The 21,965-nt window shown below is 43.5% G+C and overlaps 1 protein-coding gene and 1 non-coding gene across 3 annotated transcripts; both read right to left on the reverse strand.

Moving 5' to 3' along the window:
* Nucleotides 1–49: 49 nt before the first annotated feature.
* On the reverse strand, nt 50–21,520 carry LOC120049416 (paired amphipathic helix protein Sin3a-like). 2 transcript variants are annotated; one of them, XM_038995693.1, is made up of 21 exons: nt 21,332–21,520; nt 19,700–19,904; nt 19,315–19,494; nt 18,383–18,489; nt 17,810–18,134; nt 15,717–15,968; nt 13,995–14,147; nt 13,498–13,653; nt 12,805–12,891; nt 12,461–12,579; nt 11,320–11,530; nt 10,923–11,039; nt 10,570–10,808; nt 10,250–10,433; nt 9,534–10,128; nt 8,105–8,274; nt 7,700–7,873; nt 7,351–7,443; nt 7,135–7,229; nt 4,215–4,419; nt 50–2,935 (listed from the first exon to the last, which is right to left on the reverse strand). In XM_038995693.1, the coding sequence occupies exons 2-21, from the start codon at nt 19,880–19,882 to the stop codon at nt 2,702–2,704; spliced, it is 3,879 nt and encodes a 1,292-aa protein (XP_038851621.1). In that variant the 5' UTR covers nt 19,883–19,904; nt 21,332–21,520; the 3' UTR covers nt 50–2,701. The 2 variants fall into 2 exon arrangements, with proteins under 2 accessions (XP_038851621.1, XP_038851614.1); XM_038995686.1 differs by having other exon boundaries at nt 13,498–13,674.
* LOC120057427 lies at nt 12,242–12,379 on the reverse strand. Its single transcript, XR_005477928.1, has one exon. It is a non-coding gene; the product is annotated as a small nucleolar RNA U109 (small nucleolar RNA).
* Nucleotides 21,521–21,965: the final 445 nt, after the last annotated feature.

The raw sequence follows: 21,965 nt of genomic DNA on the forward strand, positions 1-21,965 counted from the left end.
ACTTGAACGCCACCTAGAGGTTTAAAATAAATTAAACTATGGACAAGGCTTCAGTCTATTCAAATAAGAGTTTAATGCCAAACACCATACTACACAACATCATAGAAGTCAAAGAAGAGGTGACAAAGGGACACAGAAAATGGGCTACAAATGTAGTCTTTGTAGTTTGTATATACAATTCAGCTGCCCGGTAGTCCTCCTGTACTCCATGTTCAACACAGTAAATAGAAAAATGAAAATCAGTCTAAAGATAGAAACAGTCCAGAGATTGTCTTTAGCTGGTTACAGCACTGACAGAGTAGCCTTGTGGGGCCAAACGTTGATGAGGAAACTTGTCCTATTTGGGTTGTTAAAATGTCCTCCTTCCAGATCAATTGGTGGCAGTTCAACGTCACACACACTCCCACGACTACAACTCTCCCCAAAGTATTCCCTGGTGTCGTAGCTTGGATCTATTCTATGAGATCGTTCCATCGGTAGTGTAGGAGCAAGACTTCAGTCAAGTGGATCTGAGGATCTGGTTGATGTCCATAGCCAAAGTGTTTTTGTTTACATTTGTTCATGTAAATCAGAATGCCCAGGTTCTCATGTGAGATCAGAATTAACATCCAGAATTTACAGGCTTTGCTGGACAGAAACAGAGCCAGATGAGAAGGTTCTGGTCAGGCGTGAAGAGGTACCGAGTGGTGTGACATGTGGTTAGACAAAATTAAACTCAAATTCATATACGACGATGATGAAACACTGGGAAAATGGAAGTATTACCACCAACCCAAAACACTACAGGCTCAACCTTTCTGGGGACAGGATTTCTTACCAAAAAAAAGAAAAAGAGAGAAAGGAATAGCATGTCAAATGCAGTGTGCTTGTTGCTTGGTTGTTGATGATTAAACTGTAGCGGTTGAATGGTATACATTCACATATACTCATATGGTTGTCAATGTGGATCTTATTATGGATATGGACCAGATTTGGCGATCAGAATACAATTTCACAAATCATTGTATATGTGTCTACACCTGCACCTTCTGAAAGTGTACAACATGACACTATAAAACAGTGCTGTTTATAATTGGGGGGGGCCATTACCACCGTTCTCTTTAATATTGAGACATTATCAATACCTTGTAAAGTAGGCAGAACTACATCTCATCTGGACTGATTTTAATGAAGCATGATTGCGCTTCAGAAACGGACTCGGGAGTCTTACGTCTCTGAGTCATCTTTAAAGTGACATTTACCAGAAAGTAGAGATGGGGATGCTGCATGTGGCTGATTGGTCCTGTGGAGGTGGCATGACTGATCCCTCTACTGTAGCCCTGGGTAGCCCTGGAGGAGGAACCTGTGATCCAAGTGGGAATCTTAACACGCAACAACCTGCCCGTTACCAATGGCAACTATCATCACAACCACAATAAGATCACATGGATTTATGGGATTAGCTGTTCCATATTTGATGACTGATCCAGAAATTCTGATGGATATATTAATGGAGAATTGGTTTAGGGGGTACAAATCGTTTACATTATGTACAGGGAAAGCGTAAATAGTTTCTAGGCTACATTCATTGTTCAGAAATTCCGAATTGGAACTGGTGCCAATGACTTGAGTGAAAAACCGGATAGACAAATAATGTCTTGAAACATTTTGTATAAAATTATCAATTTCAAGACAATGAAAACGTTATACTTTGCTAAATGAAGGCTTACATGACATAACACGAAAGAAACAGAACACAAAGGAAAAAGGCTCTAATAAAGTTCCTTTGGTAAAAACAGTTGTTAAAATGTGAGCATTTTCAATATAGGCTATTTCTCTTCAACTTTTGACCCGAGGTCTAAACTAAGTCTGTTAGGGTACACATCAATGCACATCTCTGACAAAAAGGACGACTATCAACAAGCTATTTACAAATCAGCAGTATGTGGGTAGTCTGATGTTACTATACTTGACTGACTCGGGGAAAACCTGGTATTTTCGCATAAATCTGCCCAATATCTACACCACGGCTGCCAGAGATGTTTGTGGACACATAGCATACATACCTGTACCACTGAAAAAAAGAAACATTCACAGGCTATACAATTATACAAAATCCAAAAGCCATCTTGTGGCCTGGATAAAATACATGTTCATAGTCCATGCCTGTATGCTAATCTTCCTACTCACAGTGGTTGTGAGAGACTTCTGTGGTTCCCCTTAGTTAAACTAGAGACCTGCACACCGGATGGTGTGGTGCTCCTCAACCACTTCAATGGGTGTATATTGCTTCAAAACGGGGGGAAAAGGCCAAGCATTCTGTATGGCGTGCTCTTTCTGCGTGGTTCTCAACAGCATCCATCAGTCTGAGGATCAGTCCAGCCAAGGATCAATAGCTGTATAACTACAACGGCTTCCTTTCTTGCACTCATAGCGTATTCGGTCGCATCACATCTTTTCTGCTGTATTCAAAGGTGGCATAAGACAGGCTGGTAGGGTGGGTGGGGGTTTAGGGGACTGATGGAGAACTGGTTGGTGGCCACATAGGAAATTTGGCTTTTTTTTGTGCTGCAAAGATAGGGAGGGTCCATTTAAAAAGTCCTTATAAAAACAAATATAAAGTAATCTCCGGCAGTTTCCAGAATCCAGCAATTTGCTGCCAAGCCGACTTATTAAAATGACGATAAGTAATACCCTCCCGTCATCTCGTCACCCGGTTGAGCTAAGGTGCCCCTGACGAGCTGCCATGATACGTCACATGGTATCTGTTGATTTTCAGGTAATAGAGGACCTGGGGATCCCGGGTGGTGGTGCACGGCAACAGACCCTCGCGACGCTCTCCCATCAGCCACTTGCGGGTGTCGGTGGCCATGTCGCTGGTCACGTGTTCCTTGGCCCAGGTGTCCACCAAGCCTTGGAAGCGGCGGTGCAGGCGAGTGTGGACTCTCTGGTGGGACTGGGGAAGGGAGGGACACCGGGGTTAGCTGTAGTGAAGATCATATCAGCACTCTGACCAACACCATGTTGGTTGAAACGTCAGTAAGCGGCCATTATGTTTCTCTAAATTCTTTCAAAATATGACATATTCCAATATCTTCACATATTCCAATATCTTCAGTGTTTTCCACAAGTACATTGAGTAGCCAGCCAAATAGAAAAAGTAGCCAGGCCTCCCCGAGCTAATTTATTTTTGCAGGAGCTCTATTTAGGTGACCTATGGTACATTCTAATGCCTTGATTACATCTGAAATACACAGGAAAATTATTGAATACTTTATCGAGTTTACCACCCAAATTGGAAAAATTTGTTGTTGAAAGACATGACTTTACAATTTAAAATACTGAACATTGATGAATTCAGTTTATTGTTAGTTGTTTTGGATATTGTCTTTCAATTGGTTCATGTTGCATAGGCGTCCAGTTTTTAAGTCATGTTAAAAGAATTCTGAGCGGTAGATCTCAGATTGTATCTTGACTCAGAAAGTGACCGGGACTCAGAAAAGGCTGGTGACCACTGTTCTAGAGTATTCCCTGCATGAAGCAGCGAGAGCTGCATGTAGCCACGGTTGGACATTTTGTTCATATCCTGTTCTAGTTAGTGAGTTATTATCCCAGTTATAGATCATTTGTAGTCAGTAATGGGGGAGTGATTACTTCTTACAAAAGCACAAAATGTGTGCATTTCTAGACATCTTTTAAAAGCGAGTCAGGTAAAGAGACTGTCTTAAAGGGGCAGTGTTGTATTTTGAGACAGGCTTGAGTAAGCAAAGTAGCCAATAGGCAGAGGGTAGCATTAGTCTGATTCTCTGTAGTAATGGTATGGGAATAATAATGCATTTTATTTTGTAAAGTGGTTTCTTGCATCAAACAACATTTTCAGTCAAGTGTATTAACAGGTTAATGACAAGCCCACATGTTTTTTTTAGTCTCATGGGATGTAGGCCTACATTGAACACCACACATTGGCTGCTACTGTAGGCTGAACGATAGAACAGCTATTTCCATGTTAAAATGTTATGGGATCCATTTTAGCCATTGTTTTTGTTTAAATAGCCACAGTAGCCTACTTAGCCACTGTTAAAACTTAAAGGGAGTACAGACTCAGTGTTCACAGTAAACACGCGCTGGAAGTTGCACAGAATTTTCATAAATGTTCAAATTTGCGCTCAGCAGACCTGAAATTTGCTCAGTGGCCCACATTTTTTTAGGGAACATTGGTTAGTGGTGTTGCCTACCTGGTGAGCCCGGGTCAACGCAGTGCGTCTGTACATGTAGTCCTCAGACTTGAAGACGTACACCATCTTGTACGAGTTGAGTTTGAACATGCACTCCATCTTCAGGTCCTCAGCGCTGTGGGACTTCTCCGACGTCCCCGTAGCCGCCTTCGCCTGCTGCAGCTGCTCCCACCCTCTCTGGCACTTCCGTATCCGCCGGAGGTTTCTGATTGGAAGAGGAGAAGGATTGGCATTAGACCAGAGCCAGTAACAACGCCTTGCTTACCTGTGCCCTCTACCCACATAGCAATTCAGTTTACAAGGACAGTTTACGCAAATTTCGGTCAAATCATGCGAGTACTTAGACTGCAATATATCCATACCATTTGTGACATTGGTTGAGCACAGGATGTGTAAGTTATGGCTAAATGACAGGACACATGGTTCCCAAATAACAGACCAACGCTAATGCTATTTAGAGGTCAAAATACTCAGTCATTTAGGCCAATGTTTTCCACTCAAAGTTAACAAGTTTAATAGATCAGAAAATGTGTGAAATTTGAGCGGGCCGTCCCTGTAAAGATTTGTCTTGATATACCCACGCATAGCAACTCACCCAATAATAAGAGTTTAACTGGGACACAAATGATTAGGGGAAGGGGAGGCTCTATTGCAGTAGCAGCAGTATTCCTGTACAGTGCACTTCCGTTTGACATTCATATGTTGATTCTCTTGTTAGTCTTTAATATCCTTGGCAAACAATATTTTGGTCAATCAAATTGAATCCAGATTAAATTTTTTATTTTGCAAGCATTAAAAATGCAATTATTATTCACCCCGCTTTAATGAAAGGTTTAAATGTGTACTTACCACACAGGGTAGAGGTGAGCGAGGACTGAAACCGTGAAGCATATTTTGTCAATGCCACTTAGGACATTGCAGTTAGAGTAGCCAATTTCCAATAGAAATGGGAGAAAGGACATTTCATTTGGTTTTTTTACACATTGCCGCCAAAAGGGTTAACAAGCCAGGATATGGGTTGAAAGATACTTTGATGTGCACATACAGTACTTCCACTGACAATGTACAGAGCAGTTATGACCATGCAATGAGGATAACATTTAACTGAAAAGACAACCTGCTGGTTGTCACTGCTGTTTAAAAGGTACTTTTTGGGGTGGAAAATAAGAGAATCATGCCTATTGACTTTTGTACCAACCTCTCATATTCTTGATATGAGAAACAGACAGAATGTGGGTGAGATCACGGATAAATCATATCCAGTCAAGACAAGTAGCCAATATATGCAATGGGTAAAATAAAACAAAAAGGGAGGGGGGGGACTGACGCCAATTTCCCCCACGTTTTGCATGGGTCCATCCAGCCCATTGAAATGTATATGATACATTATGGACAGCCATTTGGAAAAATGGCAACAAGCACTGAAAACCAAAGACAGACAGGCTTGATGTGCAACACTCATCTCAGGGCTTAATAGAGGACCCAACCACCCTTCCATGCAATGCTCAGAGAGACGTCTGGAAAGAAATACACCAACATTTGAGCATACAATTCAGACCATTTTATTCACAAGCCCCTTCTCTTTTGTACAAGTGTTGCAGATGCCGTGCTTGACCAGGTTTTCATGAGTTATCAGCACTAGTCTTGGTCAACTCGTATAAAAACCTCACCCACAACAAAAAGATTGCAACGGGAGTGCACTGTATCCTTAAATTGTTTTACACATTATAATAGAGTATGCTGAACACCCCAAATCTCAATCCGTACAACATTTACATGTATCTAAACAGTGATTAGAAGAAGTCACATACAGAATGTTTTTCCTATGAATACAATTACAGGAAACACAGGGCAGCTGATAAAAAAGACATTATTTTATCTGAATCCTTTTCTCTAGACCGACAAAAAGGGGCCTTTTGTCCGTCACCAATGCCACAACAAAAAAAAATGGCCGTCGTGACAATGCAATTAAGGACACTGTACATATAGAATTTATGCTCAACCAAATGGTTAACCTCCAACAGAGAAAATTATTGTACAATAGAACACTAATATGCGCGATGGTATAAAAATACTTCCTTCCCTTACATACATAAGCAATGTGAAAAGTAAACTCCTGTTCATTGCTTTCCCCCCCCCCCCTCCTTTCAGTTAATATCAAACCACTATTGTAGCCTTATTCTCACAATAAAAAAAATCTAACGAAATACATATTTTTTTTTTTACCCAATGATTTGATGACTAGTCTGTTGAGTGGGAAAGTTGAAATAAATACTATCCTACTAATATAATATAAAAATTGCAATATTCATAAATAAAAGGGCCCCGAAAAAAAAAAAAAAAAGAGTGAATAAATGTATAAATAATGAGCCTATTTAAAAAGATGGCAGGGTAAAGTGCAATCTTTCGGAGATAAAGGCAGGGGGGCAGAAATGGAGAGGAACAAGTTGCTTTTCCAGTAGACAGCCAATTACATTCTCTCTAACAAAAACAGGACAGGCACCGTCAGCATTTCTACTAAACATCTGATTTTTTTTTAGCACTTAGGCCTACTTTTCTGAGGAAAGCAAACACAAAAATGACCTAGTGCACTTGTAGTTCAACTGGTGTGTGTGTGTTCATCACTATTGGCAGAGTTTCTCAAAACAAGTGCTTCGTGGATAAGTCTCGGGGCCCCATTTAGTTTGAGGCTACGGAGAGAAAGCCCTGACAGTTTGGTTTGTGCAAAAAACACTGACCTGGAACTGACCTGCACGTGGAGGGAGATGGGCTTGCACTCATTCTCAAAATGAGCCATTTTAGTTTTTTTTGTCAGCTGGTTTTGGCTTGTGAAACAGTGCCATGGCCTGTCTTAGAGAGAGCCTTTAGGGGTAGATGTTGTTAGCTGTGCAGACGGGGGAGACACAGCCAGAGGCCTCACCTGGGGAGGAACACAGGCTTTTGGGCCAGGTGCTCGCGCAGCTCTGGAGACGCTGAGTCCGAGTTCAGGTAGCGTCCCACGTAGTCGCACCACCGCTGTTTAAAGAACCAAAAGAGAACTACCGTCACAACACAAGAATCTGACTCATCTGAATCTGTTCTAAATGTCATGTGGCGATGCATTAGACTGATGTCACCACCTGCCTGCCATACACACCTCTGTCTCAGCGGGTTCATCTGAGTTCTCCTCCTCCGTGTCAAGCAGCTCCAGGGTCAGGGTCACGCTGCCTTGGCTCTTCACAAACATCAGCTGGACCACAAACAAACCAGTCAAACAAGAAGACAACCAACAAGACAGACAGCAAAGGTCAGAGAGAACGTACCAGGGGAGACAGAAGAACAAAATGGGGACAGGGGACAGAAGAACAAAATGAAAGCAAGAGAGAAAACCAGAGAGCTGGAGAGAGAACACATGAAAGTTCAAATGCAACTCAAAGTATTTTGCTGAGACACAATAACATCCCAGGTGGGACAGCCATCCACCCACCCATACACCCACACTGTACCTTGAAGCAGTTCTCGTCGGACATGAGCTGCTCCGCCTTGCGCTGGTATGCCCCCTCGGCGGTCGCTCTGGAGGCCTGGGTGGACAGGGCGCCGCCGGTGGCCTTGTTGGTGCTCTGGCTCAGGTAGAGGTCTGTCACACGCACGCAGAGCTCATCACTCACAATGTGCTGGAGCTGGTGATAGGAACCACAACGCCAGGTGTGAGCACAGTCATTAAGTCAGCCATCAAAGTTATCATTGTTTAGGCAGGGTGGGCCCCCATTTAGCTCTGTTGCTGCCCCCCCACCGCCTGAAAGAGATAGGCCTCAACTTATTTAATTTGACAATTTTGGTGCCTAGATGTTCCTCAAGGTTTGCTTTTTCTCGCCGTCTGGGACCTAACGGAGGGAAAAGACTGTACTGACCTGTCTGACAATGCTCTGGATGAGCTTGTCCATGGTGAAGGCAGTGTAGGCGTGGATGGTGAACATCTCCCTGAGGGAGTCCTCGTACTGGGTGGGCTCCATGTTACCGTCCAGGAGGTTCCGCACCATCTCCAGGAAGGCAGAGTAGTAGTCCTCCACTTCAATGTCCACTGGAAAAGGAAAAGGACAGGATTTAAAGTAATAGTACAGATGTTTTGTATCATTTCAGGAAGTAGTTTTTGAAAGTAGCGTTCACCAGCCAAAACGGGTCCTGGAAAATTGTGTAAGTTACATGTGTGTATCAGTTAATTGTTCTGGTGCCCTGATCCCGCCTCCCACTTTTACCTTGCAACCTCATTAGACATCATTCCACCTGCCAATCAACATCAGAGGTGCGTTCAGCAAGACGTAACGTTTTGAAAAGTTCAGATAGATATACTCTATGTGGAACAAACATGCCTTTCTGACATGTAGCCTAGATTAGAATAAGGATGCAACGGACTATTGGTGGCATTTCCTTTGGCAACGTTTGGCTACTGAATGTGGCCCAGGTAAGGTTGCTGTAGGCTACTTAATGTACATCCCTTGTAGCACAGTGTGATCAGATCATTATGGCAAAATATAGCCTATTGAAATGAGAGATAGTGAGTGTACAACAACGTCCACTTCATAGTATGACACTATGGGCTATAAGGATGTTATGTAACTAATGTCTCACCCTCATCTGTTATTAGTAGGAGAACTTCTGACTAACGTCTGATGCATTGATTTGACCGATGTATTTGATTTATTCTCAGTTATCAAAATAACTAAGCATTTACAGTTAACCTGTGTTGCTTCACAAGTGCCTGTCCACTATGAAACAAACGAGCGCAGCTCACATGCATGAAATATTTGAAGCATTGAATGTAAGGATTGTGTGGCTTTCTCCGCTAGGGGGAGGTTGCAGATGGTATCTTATGCATGAATGAGCCATACACTGGCAAAACGTGTTGAAATCAGAAGGTTTAAAAATACAGACAGTTTTCATGATCCCGACTAGCCTATTGTGATTAGGAAAACATTTGGAAGGTATATCTCCCCCTGGTTGTGGTGTAAATGATAGGAAGGGTATCTATGTGCAATTGGAACAAAGGTCTGTGTTGGGACCATTGACGTTGTCAAAAAAAACATTCTCCTGAAGACGTTAGCATGTACTGTACATGTCCATGTTTTTTCAGATATGAAAGTAAAAAACAATGTGACAGACTAGACTTCTTCAGAGGAAGAGCTTTGCAGATATAAAACTGCATGAAGGTAAAGTACATTTTCTCCATAGAAAAATGTTAAACTGGGCGCAAAAGAAATGTGTGATCCTTTGATCTAAACCTTAATGGTCAGTGGGTTCATAGCGTGCTGCAGTTTGGTTTTAAAGGTTGTCTGGACTTACTGGGCTCCTTTAGTCTCAGCTGGACGGCAGGATTCTCACTCTTATCCCGTTTGACACCCAGCACCTCCCTCTCCCACTCCCGTTCCCTGCAGTCCTCCTCGATCTGCCTCTCTGCCTGCCCGTAGATGCGCAACAACCGCAAACAGAGGATCTGATGCAGGCGCTGGAAGATGTACCAGTTGTTGTTGACGTAGTAGAGGTTGTAGACTTCGTCAAGGCCACGCAGTTTCTGCGCCCCCGTGTTGCCGAAAAGCAGCTTAGACTTAGTGGAGCCGCCACTGCCGGCCAACCCGTTGTGCTTCTTTGACCCGTCTTCATCTGGTCCGGTTTCGTCTTCTTCCTCCTCTTCATCCTCATCTTCCTCTTCCTCCACATCCGACAGCTCCCCGCGCCGGGCAAACAGCATGTCTGGGATAAAGTGGTGGATGACCTGTTTGATCTTGTACTTGTCCTCCTTCTGGATGCCGGCCTGCCTCTTGACGTGGTGGATGATGAGCGCGGCGGCGTCCTCCAGGATCTGGCTGTCCTGGTAGGTCAGGGTTATGTGGGGCCCGCCAGGCATGGTGGCCGTGTCCTCGGAAGCCTGTTCCTGTCGCTAAATGGAGGCAAAAAAACACAGGTTAGAGTAGCTAAAAAATAAATAAATGCTTTAATCAATACTTGGAGACATTGACACATAGATCAGATCAAGTAAGTGGTATATCACTGCCTCTTACCTCATCGTATATGGTCTCAATCTCATTGAGCAAGGTCTTTGAGCGGAACACCTTGGTGTCATTCTGCTTGAAGTTGATGCCTTGGTGGTCGAGGGACTTGAGGTAATACTTCTCATTCTGCTCCCTCCAGATCTTGTTGAATCCTCTCTGGGCTTCCCTCCATTCTTCCTCTTTCATCTTTAACCTGGAACGAGGCCAATCAGAACACATACCGTGGTTAACATGGGACAGCAACATGTTCTCTGGAAGCTGTTGCTTAGGCCGCTTTACATTACTCTATTTACATTTATTGTCCATCACACAACCTCTTCATATCACACCTCTTGAGAACTATAGGGACGGACACAGACGGGTTCCTCTTGAGCCCGTCGATGATGTCGGCGGCCTTGTCGCCGTATATCCTCTGGATGGCCTTGCGGTGGATGACCTCGGAGCAGCCACCCATGGTGTTGTCCAGCCGGAACTTGACCTGCTCCTCGGCCGTCATGCGCGACAGCCTCCTCTGTACCGCCTCCAGAGCTCTTATGGTGGCCAGGTTGGTCTCCAGCACCACGTCCAGCTGCAGGGTGAAGAAGAGTATGGAAAATGTCAGTACATCACTTCAGACAGGACATCACCACACGTTGGTTTGTACTATTAGAATATAACAACCATGAGAGGGGGAAAGTCTCACCTCGAAGCGCTCGTCCTCACATCTGTAAATATGCTCCTCATACGGGGTCTTCTTGGAGCTGACAAAGGTGGAATCCTCTGACCACGAAGGGAACGACACCCACGTGTCATTCAGGACCTGAAATGGACAATACTGTTAAAACTCTGCTCTAATTGATTCACTTGCCAAGATGAGTACTTGAACAACATCTCAGTACTAACCAATTAAACCCCTGTGATCGACTTCACTGGCAGGATGACGCGTGCAAAAAAGTGACTCAAATTGTATTTTCATTGCTCTTAATTTTCCTATACACAAACATGTATTTTACAAATTCCTCTGGTTTTTATTGATCCTATGATTCAATTTGGTTGACTTTGAAGGGTAACATTTGACTGTCAATAACTGCTACGCTCACCTCTTTACACAGTGGGGTCCTCCCTGTACACTTGGGCTGTGTGTAGCTCTTGGGTAGCGCCCTGTAGCTGGAGCCCAACCTCTTACAGGAAGCGTAGTCAATCTCCATGGCCATGCCCTCTGTGGTCCTCTCCTTGGGAAAGCTCTCGATGTGGCTGGACTCTCTGTAGCCCAGGAAGTTTTTGAACCAGGAGAACAGCTCTGGGAATTTTCTGCAGATCACATTCCGGAATGGGTGTTAGATGGGCGGCAAAATATCAGGATGAATAACAAAGCTTGTATTTTCACATGCCGTAAACGAAGAAGGTCATCTATTTTTAAAGTAATATTTTTATTTAACCTTTATTTAACTAGGCAAGTCAGATAAAAACAAATTCTTATTTACAATGACAGCCTACCGGGGAACAGTGGGTCAACTGCCTTGTTCAGGGGCAGAACAACATATTTTTACCTTGTCAGCTCAGGGATTCGATCCAGCAACCTTTCGGTTACTGGCCCAACGCTCTAACCACTAGGCTACCTGCCTCTAACCACTAGGCTACCTGCCTCTAACCACTAGGCTACCTGCCCCTAACCACTAGGCTACCTGCCCCTAACCACTAGGCTACCTGCCCCTAACCACTAGGCTACCTGCCCCTAACCACTAGGCTACCTGCCCCTAACCACTAGGCTACCTGCCTCTAACCACTAGGCTACCTGCCCCTAACCACTAGGCTACCTGCCCCTAACCACTAGGCTACCTGCCCCTAACCACTAGGCTACCTGCCCCTAACCACTAGGCTACCTGCCTTCCCCGAGCTGACAATGTATAGGAGGTCAATAATAGGAATAGAGAAGAATGCCTATAGCTTTTTAGATCATGAACATGGACATTCATTTGGCCTAAGAACAGACATATTAGCAACACCTTTTTGACATGCTCAGAGTGTCAGAGTTTTATACTACCGACTCAGCCTGATCTTGAGAGGCTGGTGGCCCTGTTAACTCTACTCGTCTGCTGTAGCATGACTGAATTGTCTACACTCCTCACAGCAGAGAAGGTAGTTGCAACAGCTATGCAGCGCGTCCTGTAGTCTGGCTGATAAATTGTGCAAAGTTTTTAAATGGTTGTTTGGCGCAGGTGATAGTTGCTTAAAGCTTACCCCAGGAACGGTAGCACTAGCTGCACAAGCTCTGCACGAGAAATCACTTCCTGGTTAAAGATGAGCAGACACCGCAGGAAGTTGTCATAGGCCTCAGAGCTCCGGAGGGCTTTCCTCACCTATGATAAAAAAGCAGCTCTGTAAATACACACTACAACACACACTGAATGACTTTACAATTGGGTTAGGGGGACAGCGTCTCATCACAACCAGGCAATTCATTAATTCAAATCATGTTCAGTTGGAACAGAATAAATCATTTCTATAGGTGTCATTCGTATAGATCACATTTTATGTTATTGTATAACATTCACATTAGGTTTAAAACAAAAATGTAGAAGGACCTTTTCAAAGAAGAGAGATTCTGTGCCGATGCTATGTTTGCTGGCCTCAGCCATGGCATGGTCTTTCCCCAACATTTTGGGTTTCTTCTGCAAGGGTGGGAAAGAGAAGAATTGAGCGTAAATAAGGACTACATTACCACTGACATGGTAGACCAATTAACTGATACAGTGACAGAGGCTTCAGCAGTATATTACAGTTCTACAGTAAATAAGAAGCTAAAAATCCCACATTTAAAGAGTTGACAGATCTATGGGACGCTCTAGTCAAAAGTATACCATTCTAAGCTGTCTGAACAGTATTACAACTGTTACTACTGCTAACTAGTTTCTTAATAGCCGCATGTCTGACAACTATGGTTGCAAAGCTACTGGTAATTTATCGGAATCTTCAGTAATTTTGGTAATTAACAGGTAATCTATGGTAATTTTGGTAATTTAAACTTGATTTTATTTTATTTTAAAGCATTAATATATATAGTATTCATTTGTTATATCTGTGTCCATACAGTCCATTAGCTTCTAGTGGATAGACCATATGGTTCAAGAGAAAATAGCCTAATTAATGAAAAAAGCCAATCTAATCAACAATGAAATTATTCTCAATTATTTACTTTTTCACAACTGCCACCGGTTTGGCGCCAAAACGTTTACATACAAAGACTTGACACTGTCAACTAGAGGGCGCTAGTTTACCTTGACGGGAGGCGTGGCGCCCGCTCCAGAATGCCTCCGGATTGGACAGCCGTTCTGGTTGAGCCGCTGCTTGTTGTTCATCAGGGGCCTCTTGACCGTGGTGCCGTGGTCGTTGCGCACCGACTCCGCCCGGTCGGCCGTGGTCTTGCTCAGCAGCTGGAGAAAAGGGGGACAACTCTGGATCAGAGATAAACGTGAGAGTTTAAGATAGGCAACATCTGTGTAGATCTGCACAGAACATACAACTTTTACATCAAACTGAAAGGCATTATCAGTGCATCTTGATCATGCTGTCTGAGTCATATGATGTAGTAAATAAAACAGGTGGTATTAGTCATATGAAAATAACAATATGATATGACAGTGGCCAAGTTTGTATTTCAATGTCCTCACATAGTTTAAACTCAACTTCTATCATTCTGAAATAACATCTCAGGTGAAGGAAGCATTATCTCTTGCAATAGAGGACTATTTTAGTGTGGACGTGAAACACTCACCACTGAACTGTTGGCGTCCGGTAAGAACTGGCCGAACTCCGAGAGCAAGTCCTCCTGGTTCTTGAAGAGCCGTGCCACCTGAGCGTACACCTCCTGCTCTGTCAATGCCGGGGTGTAGTTGCCCCCCGCCTCCTTCGCGTTTCGCTGCTCCTTCTGCAAAAGCAGCAATCGGACCACTGGTTACAGACTACACCAAGAACTTCAATCAGAACACTGGTTATAGACTACACCAAGAACTTCAGACCACTGGTTATAGACTACACCAAGAACTTCAGACCACTGGTTATAGAATAGACCAAGAACTTCAATCAGACCACTGGTTATAGACTACACCAAGAACTTCAGACCACTGGTTATAGACTACACCAAAAACTTCAATCAGAACACTGGTTATAGAATACACCAAGAACTTCAATCAGACCACTGGTTACAGACTACACCAAGAACTTCAGACCACTGGTTACAGACTACACCAAGAACTTCAATCAGAACACTGGTTATAGACTACACCAACAACTTCAATCAGACCACTGGTTACAGACTACACCAAGAACTTCAGACCACTGGTTACAGACTACACCAAGAACTTCAGACCACTGGTTACAGACTACACCAAGAACTTCAATCAGACCACTGGTTATAGACTACACCAAGAACGTCCAGTCCACTGGTTATAGAATAGACCAAGAACTTCAATCAGACCACTGGTTATAGAATACACCAAGAACTTCAGACCACTGGCTACAGACTACACCAAGAACTTCAGAACACTGGTTACAGACTACACCAAGAACTTCAGACCACTGGTTATAGAATACACCAAGAACTTCAGACCACTGGTTATAGACTACACCAAGAACTTCAGACCACTGGTTACAGAATACACCAAGAACTTCAATCAGACCACTGGTTACAGAATACACCAAGAACGTCCAGTCCACTGGTTATAGAATACACCAAGAACTTCAATCAGACCACTGGTTATAGAATACACCAAGAACTTCAGACCACTGGTTATAGAATACACCAAGAACTTCAGACCACTGGTTATAGACTACACCAAGAACGTCCAGTCCACTGGTTACAGAATACACCAAGAACTTCAATCAGACCACTGGTTACAGACTACACCAAGAACTTCAGACCACTGGTTACAGACTACACCAAGAACGTCCAGTCCACTGGTTATAGAATAGACCAAGAACTTCAATCAGACCACTGGTTACAGACTACACTAAGAATTAACCATGGATGACATAGGGTCAATGTAAATAACATTACATATATGTATTTATTTAAAAAGGCAAGTCAGTTAAGAACACATTCTTATTTACAGTGATGGCCTACACCGGCCAAACCCTAACCAGGACGACACTGGGCCAGGGCGGCGCACAATCAGAATGATCTGAATTTCCTTCCTCTAAAGTTTCTTTCTGAAATTATTATCCAGTACATCTCTGGTTCTTGCAGCCCTGTTCCCAGAAAGTGACCAGGGAGACCACACAAAGGGCACCACTGCCCCGTCGGCAGTTTCGTTGTAGCACTGGAATGGAACCTCAAGTTCATATTGAATGTTGACCCAGGTTACGAACAGATCTCGGTGTGTACACTGTCTTTTGTATAGCGTGTTGTTTATACTGAAAATAAATCACCCTTCAGAAAGAAGCCAGATTTATTGAACGAAATGGTTTGTGTGGGGAAGCTCTCGTGCTGCGTTTTTACCTGGTAAGTGTGCAGGATCTCCAAGAAGGCTTTGTAGATGTCAGGCTGCCCCTGGAAGCGGTTCTTGATCTTGTTGACGTAGTTGATGGCGTGGTTGAACTCCACGGGCTGGTTGTTCTGCAGGGGAGGCCCGCTGGAAGGGGTGCTGCTCACCGGGGCGTGGGACTGGACTGAGGGGGACCGTGGGGAGGCGTAGGATGGGATTGACGGGTTGGGTTGGCTAGTCGGGGTCAGGGCAGGAGACTGCATCGGCTGTGGGGGGGAAAAGAAGGACAATGAGTTGCCTCCAAATACCAAATATACACTACCGTTCAAAACACTTATAAATGTCCTTGTTTTTTTACAGAACAGCACATTTTTTGTCCATTAAAATAACATCAAATTAAGCCGAAATACAGCGTAGACATTGTTAATGTTGTAAATGACTATTGTAGCTGGAAACGGCTGATTTTTAATGGAATATCTACATAGGTCCATTATCAGCAACCATCACTCCTGTATTCCAATGGCACGTTGTGTTAGCTAATCCAAGTTAATCATTTTAAAAAGGCAAGTTTATCATTAGAAAACCCTTTTGCAATTATGTTAGCACAGCTGAAAACTGTTGTTCTGATTAAAGAAGCAATAAAACTGGCCTTCTTTAGACTAGTTGAGTATCTGGAGCATCTGCATTTGCGGGCTCGATTACAGGCTCAAAATGGTCAGAAACAAAGATCTTTCTTCTGAAACTCGTCAGTCTATTCTTGTTCTGAGAAATGAAGGCTATTCCACGCGAGAAATTGCCAAGAAACTGAAGATCTCGTACAACGCTGTGTACTACTCCCTTCATAGAACAGCGCAAACTGGCTCTAACCAGAATAGAAATAGTAGTGGGTGGCCCCGGGGCACAACTGAGCAAGAGGACAAGTACATTAGAGTGTCTAGTTTGAGAAACAGATGCCTCAAGTCCTCAACTGGCAGCTTCATTAAATAGTACCCGCAAAACACCAGTCTCAACGTCAACAGTGAAGAGGCGACTCCGGGATGCTGGCCTTCTAGGCAGAGTTGCAAAGAAAAAGACATATCTCAGACTGGCCAATAAAAATAAAAGATTAAGCTGGGCAAAAGAACAGAGACACCGGACAGAGGAACTCTGCCTAGAAGGCCAGCATCCCGGAGAAGCCTCTTCTGTTGACGTCGAGAGTGGTTTTTACAGGTACTATTTAATGAAGCTGCCAGTTGAGGACTTGTGAGGCATCTGTTTCTCAAACAAGACACCCTAATGTACTTGTCCTCTTGCTCAGTTGTGCACCGGGACCTCCCACTACTATTTCTATTCTGGTTAGAGCCAGTTTGCGCTGTTCTATGAAGGGAGTAGTACACAGCGTTGTACGAGATCTTCAGTTTCTTGACAATTTCTCGCATGGAATAGCCTTCATTTCTCAGAACAAAAATAGACTGACGAGATTTAGAATTAAGTACTTTGTTTCTGGCCATTTTGAGCCTGTAATTGAACCCACAAATGCTGATGCTCCAGGCCAGTTTAACTGCTTCTTTAATCAGAACAGTTTTCAGCTGTGCTAACATAATTGCAAAAGGGTTTTCTAATGATCAATTAGCCTTTTAAAATTATAAATTGGATTAGCTAACAGAATGTGCCATTGGAACACAGGAGTGATGGTTGCTGATAATGGATTTCTGTACGCCTATGTAGATATTCCATTTTTAAAAATCAGCCATTTCAAGCTACAATAGTCATATAGGACATTAACAATGTCTACACTGTGTTTCTGATCAATTGTATGTTATTTTAATGGACAAAAAAAGTGCTTTCCTTTCAAAACGAAGGAAATTTCTAAGTGACCCCAAACTTTTGAATGGTAGTCTACATCAGCACATAACAAGGATAAAACAGTTGAATAATATATTTACATACGCAACTATACAGCAATAAGTCAATTAATACATGTTTACATAACAAATTAAGGGAATAAGCCAATAACTTGTGGTTCAAATCTCCAATAGGAAACTAAACATGCAGAAACAAATAACTTGAGAAGAGGTTCTTGCACAGAATGACACAACAAAGTAAAGGGGTCTTAGTGAGCTGGAACCTTGCTGGTCTTGGCCGGTGTAGGCTGGGTGGGTAGAGCGGTGCTGGCTGTGGCGGTGCTGGTGGGGGGTCCACTGGGCGGCTGCAGGGCCTGGTGATGATGGGGCACCGGCTGGCTGGGTGGTCCCGTAACGGGGAGGTTCTGGACCGAGATGCCGTGCGGGGTGATGTAGTGGATCTGACCTGGCGTGGTCACGTTGACCTGCTCGTTGGTCTGGACCTCGATCTTGTAGCCCGGCGGCAGGAAGGTGTTGAATCCCATGATGAGGTCTGGGTGGCCCTTGAAGAGCTGGGAGACGCGGCTGATCACGCCCGGAGTGTCGATGCTGTGAAAGTAAATGTGCGTGTTTAAGATTGACTACATGGTAGTTAGACTGTGCCGAATCCCTGATGTACAAATCACCTTGCTTCTCAAATAACTACTCATTATGTGATCAAGATTAGTGATTCCCCGCCCCGCCTTGCTCAAACTGATCCCCTCAAACACATGGAATATCTTCCTGCAGCAAGAGTTCACGGCTTACATGGATGTTTACAGTGTTTGCTTAGAAAAACAAACTAAATTGTAACTGACCTCTGTGACTTGAACTCTTTCATGATGTCAAGGAAGTCGTTGTAGACTTGAGGCTGATTCCCAAACTGCAGTTTCACTTGGTCCAGGTAGGACAGAGCGTCTTCAACCTACAAACACAGTTATGCCAGTCAAACAATGTTTTCAAAGGTATAAGGAGATGAAGTGGGCATTGATCAAGAGAATGAAAACATCCCAACGAGCTCCATACTTTAATTGTTGACTAGTCTCATTGCTGCATTATCTACTAGTGATGGGGGGATCAATACAGTTACACATAGGGATATTATTTTGGATGATATATCCTAGCATTTTGACAATATCTCAATATTATTTTTGTGCTAGTTGGCTGTACCACTTTAAAATAAAAGAGGTATTTAACCTTTATTAAACTAGGCAAGTCAGTTAAGAACAAATTCTTATTTACAATGACGGCCTACCCCAGCCAAACCCTCCCCTAACCCGGACGACGCTGGGCCAATTGTGCACCACCCTATGGGACTCCAATCACGGCCGGTGGTGATACAGCCCGGAATGGAACCCGGGTCTGTAGTGATGCAGTGCCTTAGACCGCTGCGCCACTCTGGATCCCTATACTCCAGTACCTCTCCTTCATAGCTTGTTTTCAGCACTTTTATTTCCATGACTGATCAAAATTAATTTTTCCATGGCTCTCGTCCCTCTGCAGCAGTCATACGGTGAGCAATGTTTGTAACGTGGAATAGCAATACAATGACAGAATAAATATCAGTACCTAAGTATGGCGATGATATCGTATCCCTGGCAACTCCCAGCCCTATTATCTACCATGCTTTGAAATCAACAGGTCCTAATTGAGTCCATCATACCCCCACTTTATTCTGTATTTAGTACATGTGCTTATTTTTGTATCTCTTTTGTACGCTCAATAAAATGTATACATATGAAAAATGCACCTTAAGTCGCTGGAACTGGGCACCCTGTGAGGGGGCCATAGGGGCCAAAGGATGGGCATGGCTCTGGACCACCGCAGCCCCCTGTGATTGGACAGCTGGACTGTGGGGGTGGGGCCCGACAAGTGCAGCGGGACTAGAGGCATGTCCATGGCCACTGGAGTTCTGGGGCATTGTGGGAACCTGGAGGACAAGATTCAGTCAAATATCAGCATTCTGCCTGTGGTAAGATAGTAAACAAAGGCTTGAAAAAGGCAAATACAGAAACTACAGTTTGCTGGTTAATTGGTACTTATAAATTAATGTATTGTAGAATCTAGCAAAATTATTATTTTCTGTGCAACATACTCTCATCTAGATTAAAGAGATATGGCAACAGTTCCCATACCTGGTAACCCTGGGGGATGGAGTATTGGATGCCGGGGGAAGGCTGCATGTTGTCGGTGACGGCCTCGTACACGGCTGGGGCTATGACGCGGTGCTGGAAGCCCTCCACAGTACCCGGGACTGGGGGGCGACGCTGTTGCTGGGACGCAAATACTGGTTCCTGATCCTCCGCACGCCGCTTCATTGTATATTCATACTCAAAAGAGCTAGGATGCACAGGTACAACACAGTTAACATTTAGGCATACTTGATTGATAATCGATAGTCACCCTGACACAACTGCAAATTCCAAGATGGATACAATCATTTAGCACATTTCAGACTCTGTGGCACACATTTATGGGATTCTCCAGTATCTGTCTCACCCACAACTAGTGGCTATATTTCCAAAAATGTGATGATATGAACGTTATTGTGATCACTTTGGAGGGAGAGTGGTAGCCCCCCCCAACAAGGCTGGAGAATTCAGTACGTCACAAAGAAGGATGTTTGGCCAGAATATGAGCTAGAATTCACATTGACTGCTTTAGTGGACAATACATAGATAACTATGTAGCTAACTACAGTGTGTAGGGACGAGGGACGCATTGGCAAGATACCGACTGGACAACGTTATTCAACCATTTATCTAGCTAGCGTGCTTGCTAAGATAACTAGGAAGTAACCTTACTCTCATCACTCAACATGGTAAACCAAAATATGGAATATGGCTAGGGAACACATCCACAAGTCTAATCCAATTAAATGTATGTTTCTTATTTAGCGGTGGCGACACGTCCCAAAGACAATCCCCAAGCTAACGGTGAGATGTTAACTGGCTAGCGGTTAGCTTCTAAACCAGCAATAAGACCTGCCCATTCCCCTCCCCCTCTGCCAAGAGAGGGCCTGACGCCATCCACTGCTAGCGGAGTCGTGCGCGCCCGAACTTGTGTGGCTAAATGTACGAGCGTGTCAGGTCAAATATGTATAGAGCACTGTTAACTATTCGCCTTTTCATTTTTAACTAACACGTTAGCCTTAGCTGTCGTAGTAAAGAAAAGTTCAATTAAAAATAGATTTCAGTTAACGTTAGCTAACAAGGATGGTTGACTTCCCGGTGGTCTTTTTAGTAAGCTACTGCTAGCAACACATTGTGGCTTACGCTAACCAGCCATGTTCGAACGTCATCATCATGAAACCCAGTGATTCGACTAACGTTAGCTAGCACAACAACTGTCCTTGCTACCATTATTTCAATACTGTAGCAAATACTGTTTTTCGCTGGATAATGTGTTTTTGACGATTATCTAGTTAGGATTCGGACAAATTAACGACTATCAAAATGTTTAACTAGCCAACTACTGCTGTACGATGCTGTTCACTAGCTCATGGAACTACTGTAGCTAGCTAATCGTCAAAAACCCATTAGCCAGCGAACATTAGCGACATGCTAAAGCAGGCATCGTTACTGTTTAAAGACTCAGTCTGCCAGCAGAAAGATAACATTTTCTGAGATGTATTGATGCATCTGACAAGGTTATGTAGCTAACGTTATGTAGCAACTTGCTGTAACAGCACGTAGCTAGCGCCATTTAGTTTGGCTTCAAATGGGCTTAGTTAGCTAGCTAACGTTAGCTTGCGTGATAAAACTCACCTCAACTGACTGCGACCAATAACAACTTGTCGAACCAAATTTGGATTTTCTCAGTCAAATGACAAAGATTCGCCAGTTAAACCGTATCAATATTGAGGGTGCATATTCCAATTGAAATGTCAAAGAAGAACTGCCCCTGCTAGCAAACCCGCTAACAACAATCCCTGTGGCTAGTACGTTCCTTGAACAGAGGCGTGGTTCCAATGAGGGCGGTTAGTCTCCTCCCATTCTAAATGACAATTGGCAACTCTTCAACAGAGGAAACAATAGCAACAGAACTTCATTGGTCAGATTTCCAATCACTCAGATCAGGATTTTTTTTATTTTTTTTTACATACAGGCATTTTTAGACCTCTGCAAACTTTTTACCATTGAATACAAAATATCATCTATAGAACGATAAACTCGATGATAATGTAAGAAATATAGCTACCGTACCTGTATGAGCATAATACGCTACTTTGTGCCTTGTCGTATCTAGACACAGGGATACAGCACAACCGCATAAACACACCAATTCATGCATAGGTATTATAGTGCTCAACGACTTCATAAACACAACATATAATATTTATGAACCAGACTATAGATGCTTCACAAATCAGTTATAACCAAAGCAATACTATAAAAGGTG

The sequence above is a fragment of the Salvelinus namaycush genome, chromosome 1, assembly GCF_016432855.1.
Source record: "Salvelinus namaycush isolate Seneca chromosome 1, SaNama_1.0, whole genome shotgun sequence".
NCBI lineage: Eukaryota > Metazoa > Chordata > Actinopteri > Salmoniformes > Salmonidae > Salvelinus > Salvelinus namaycush.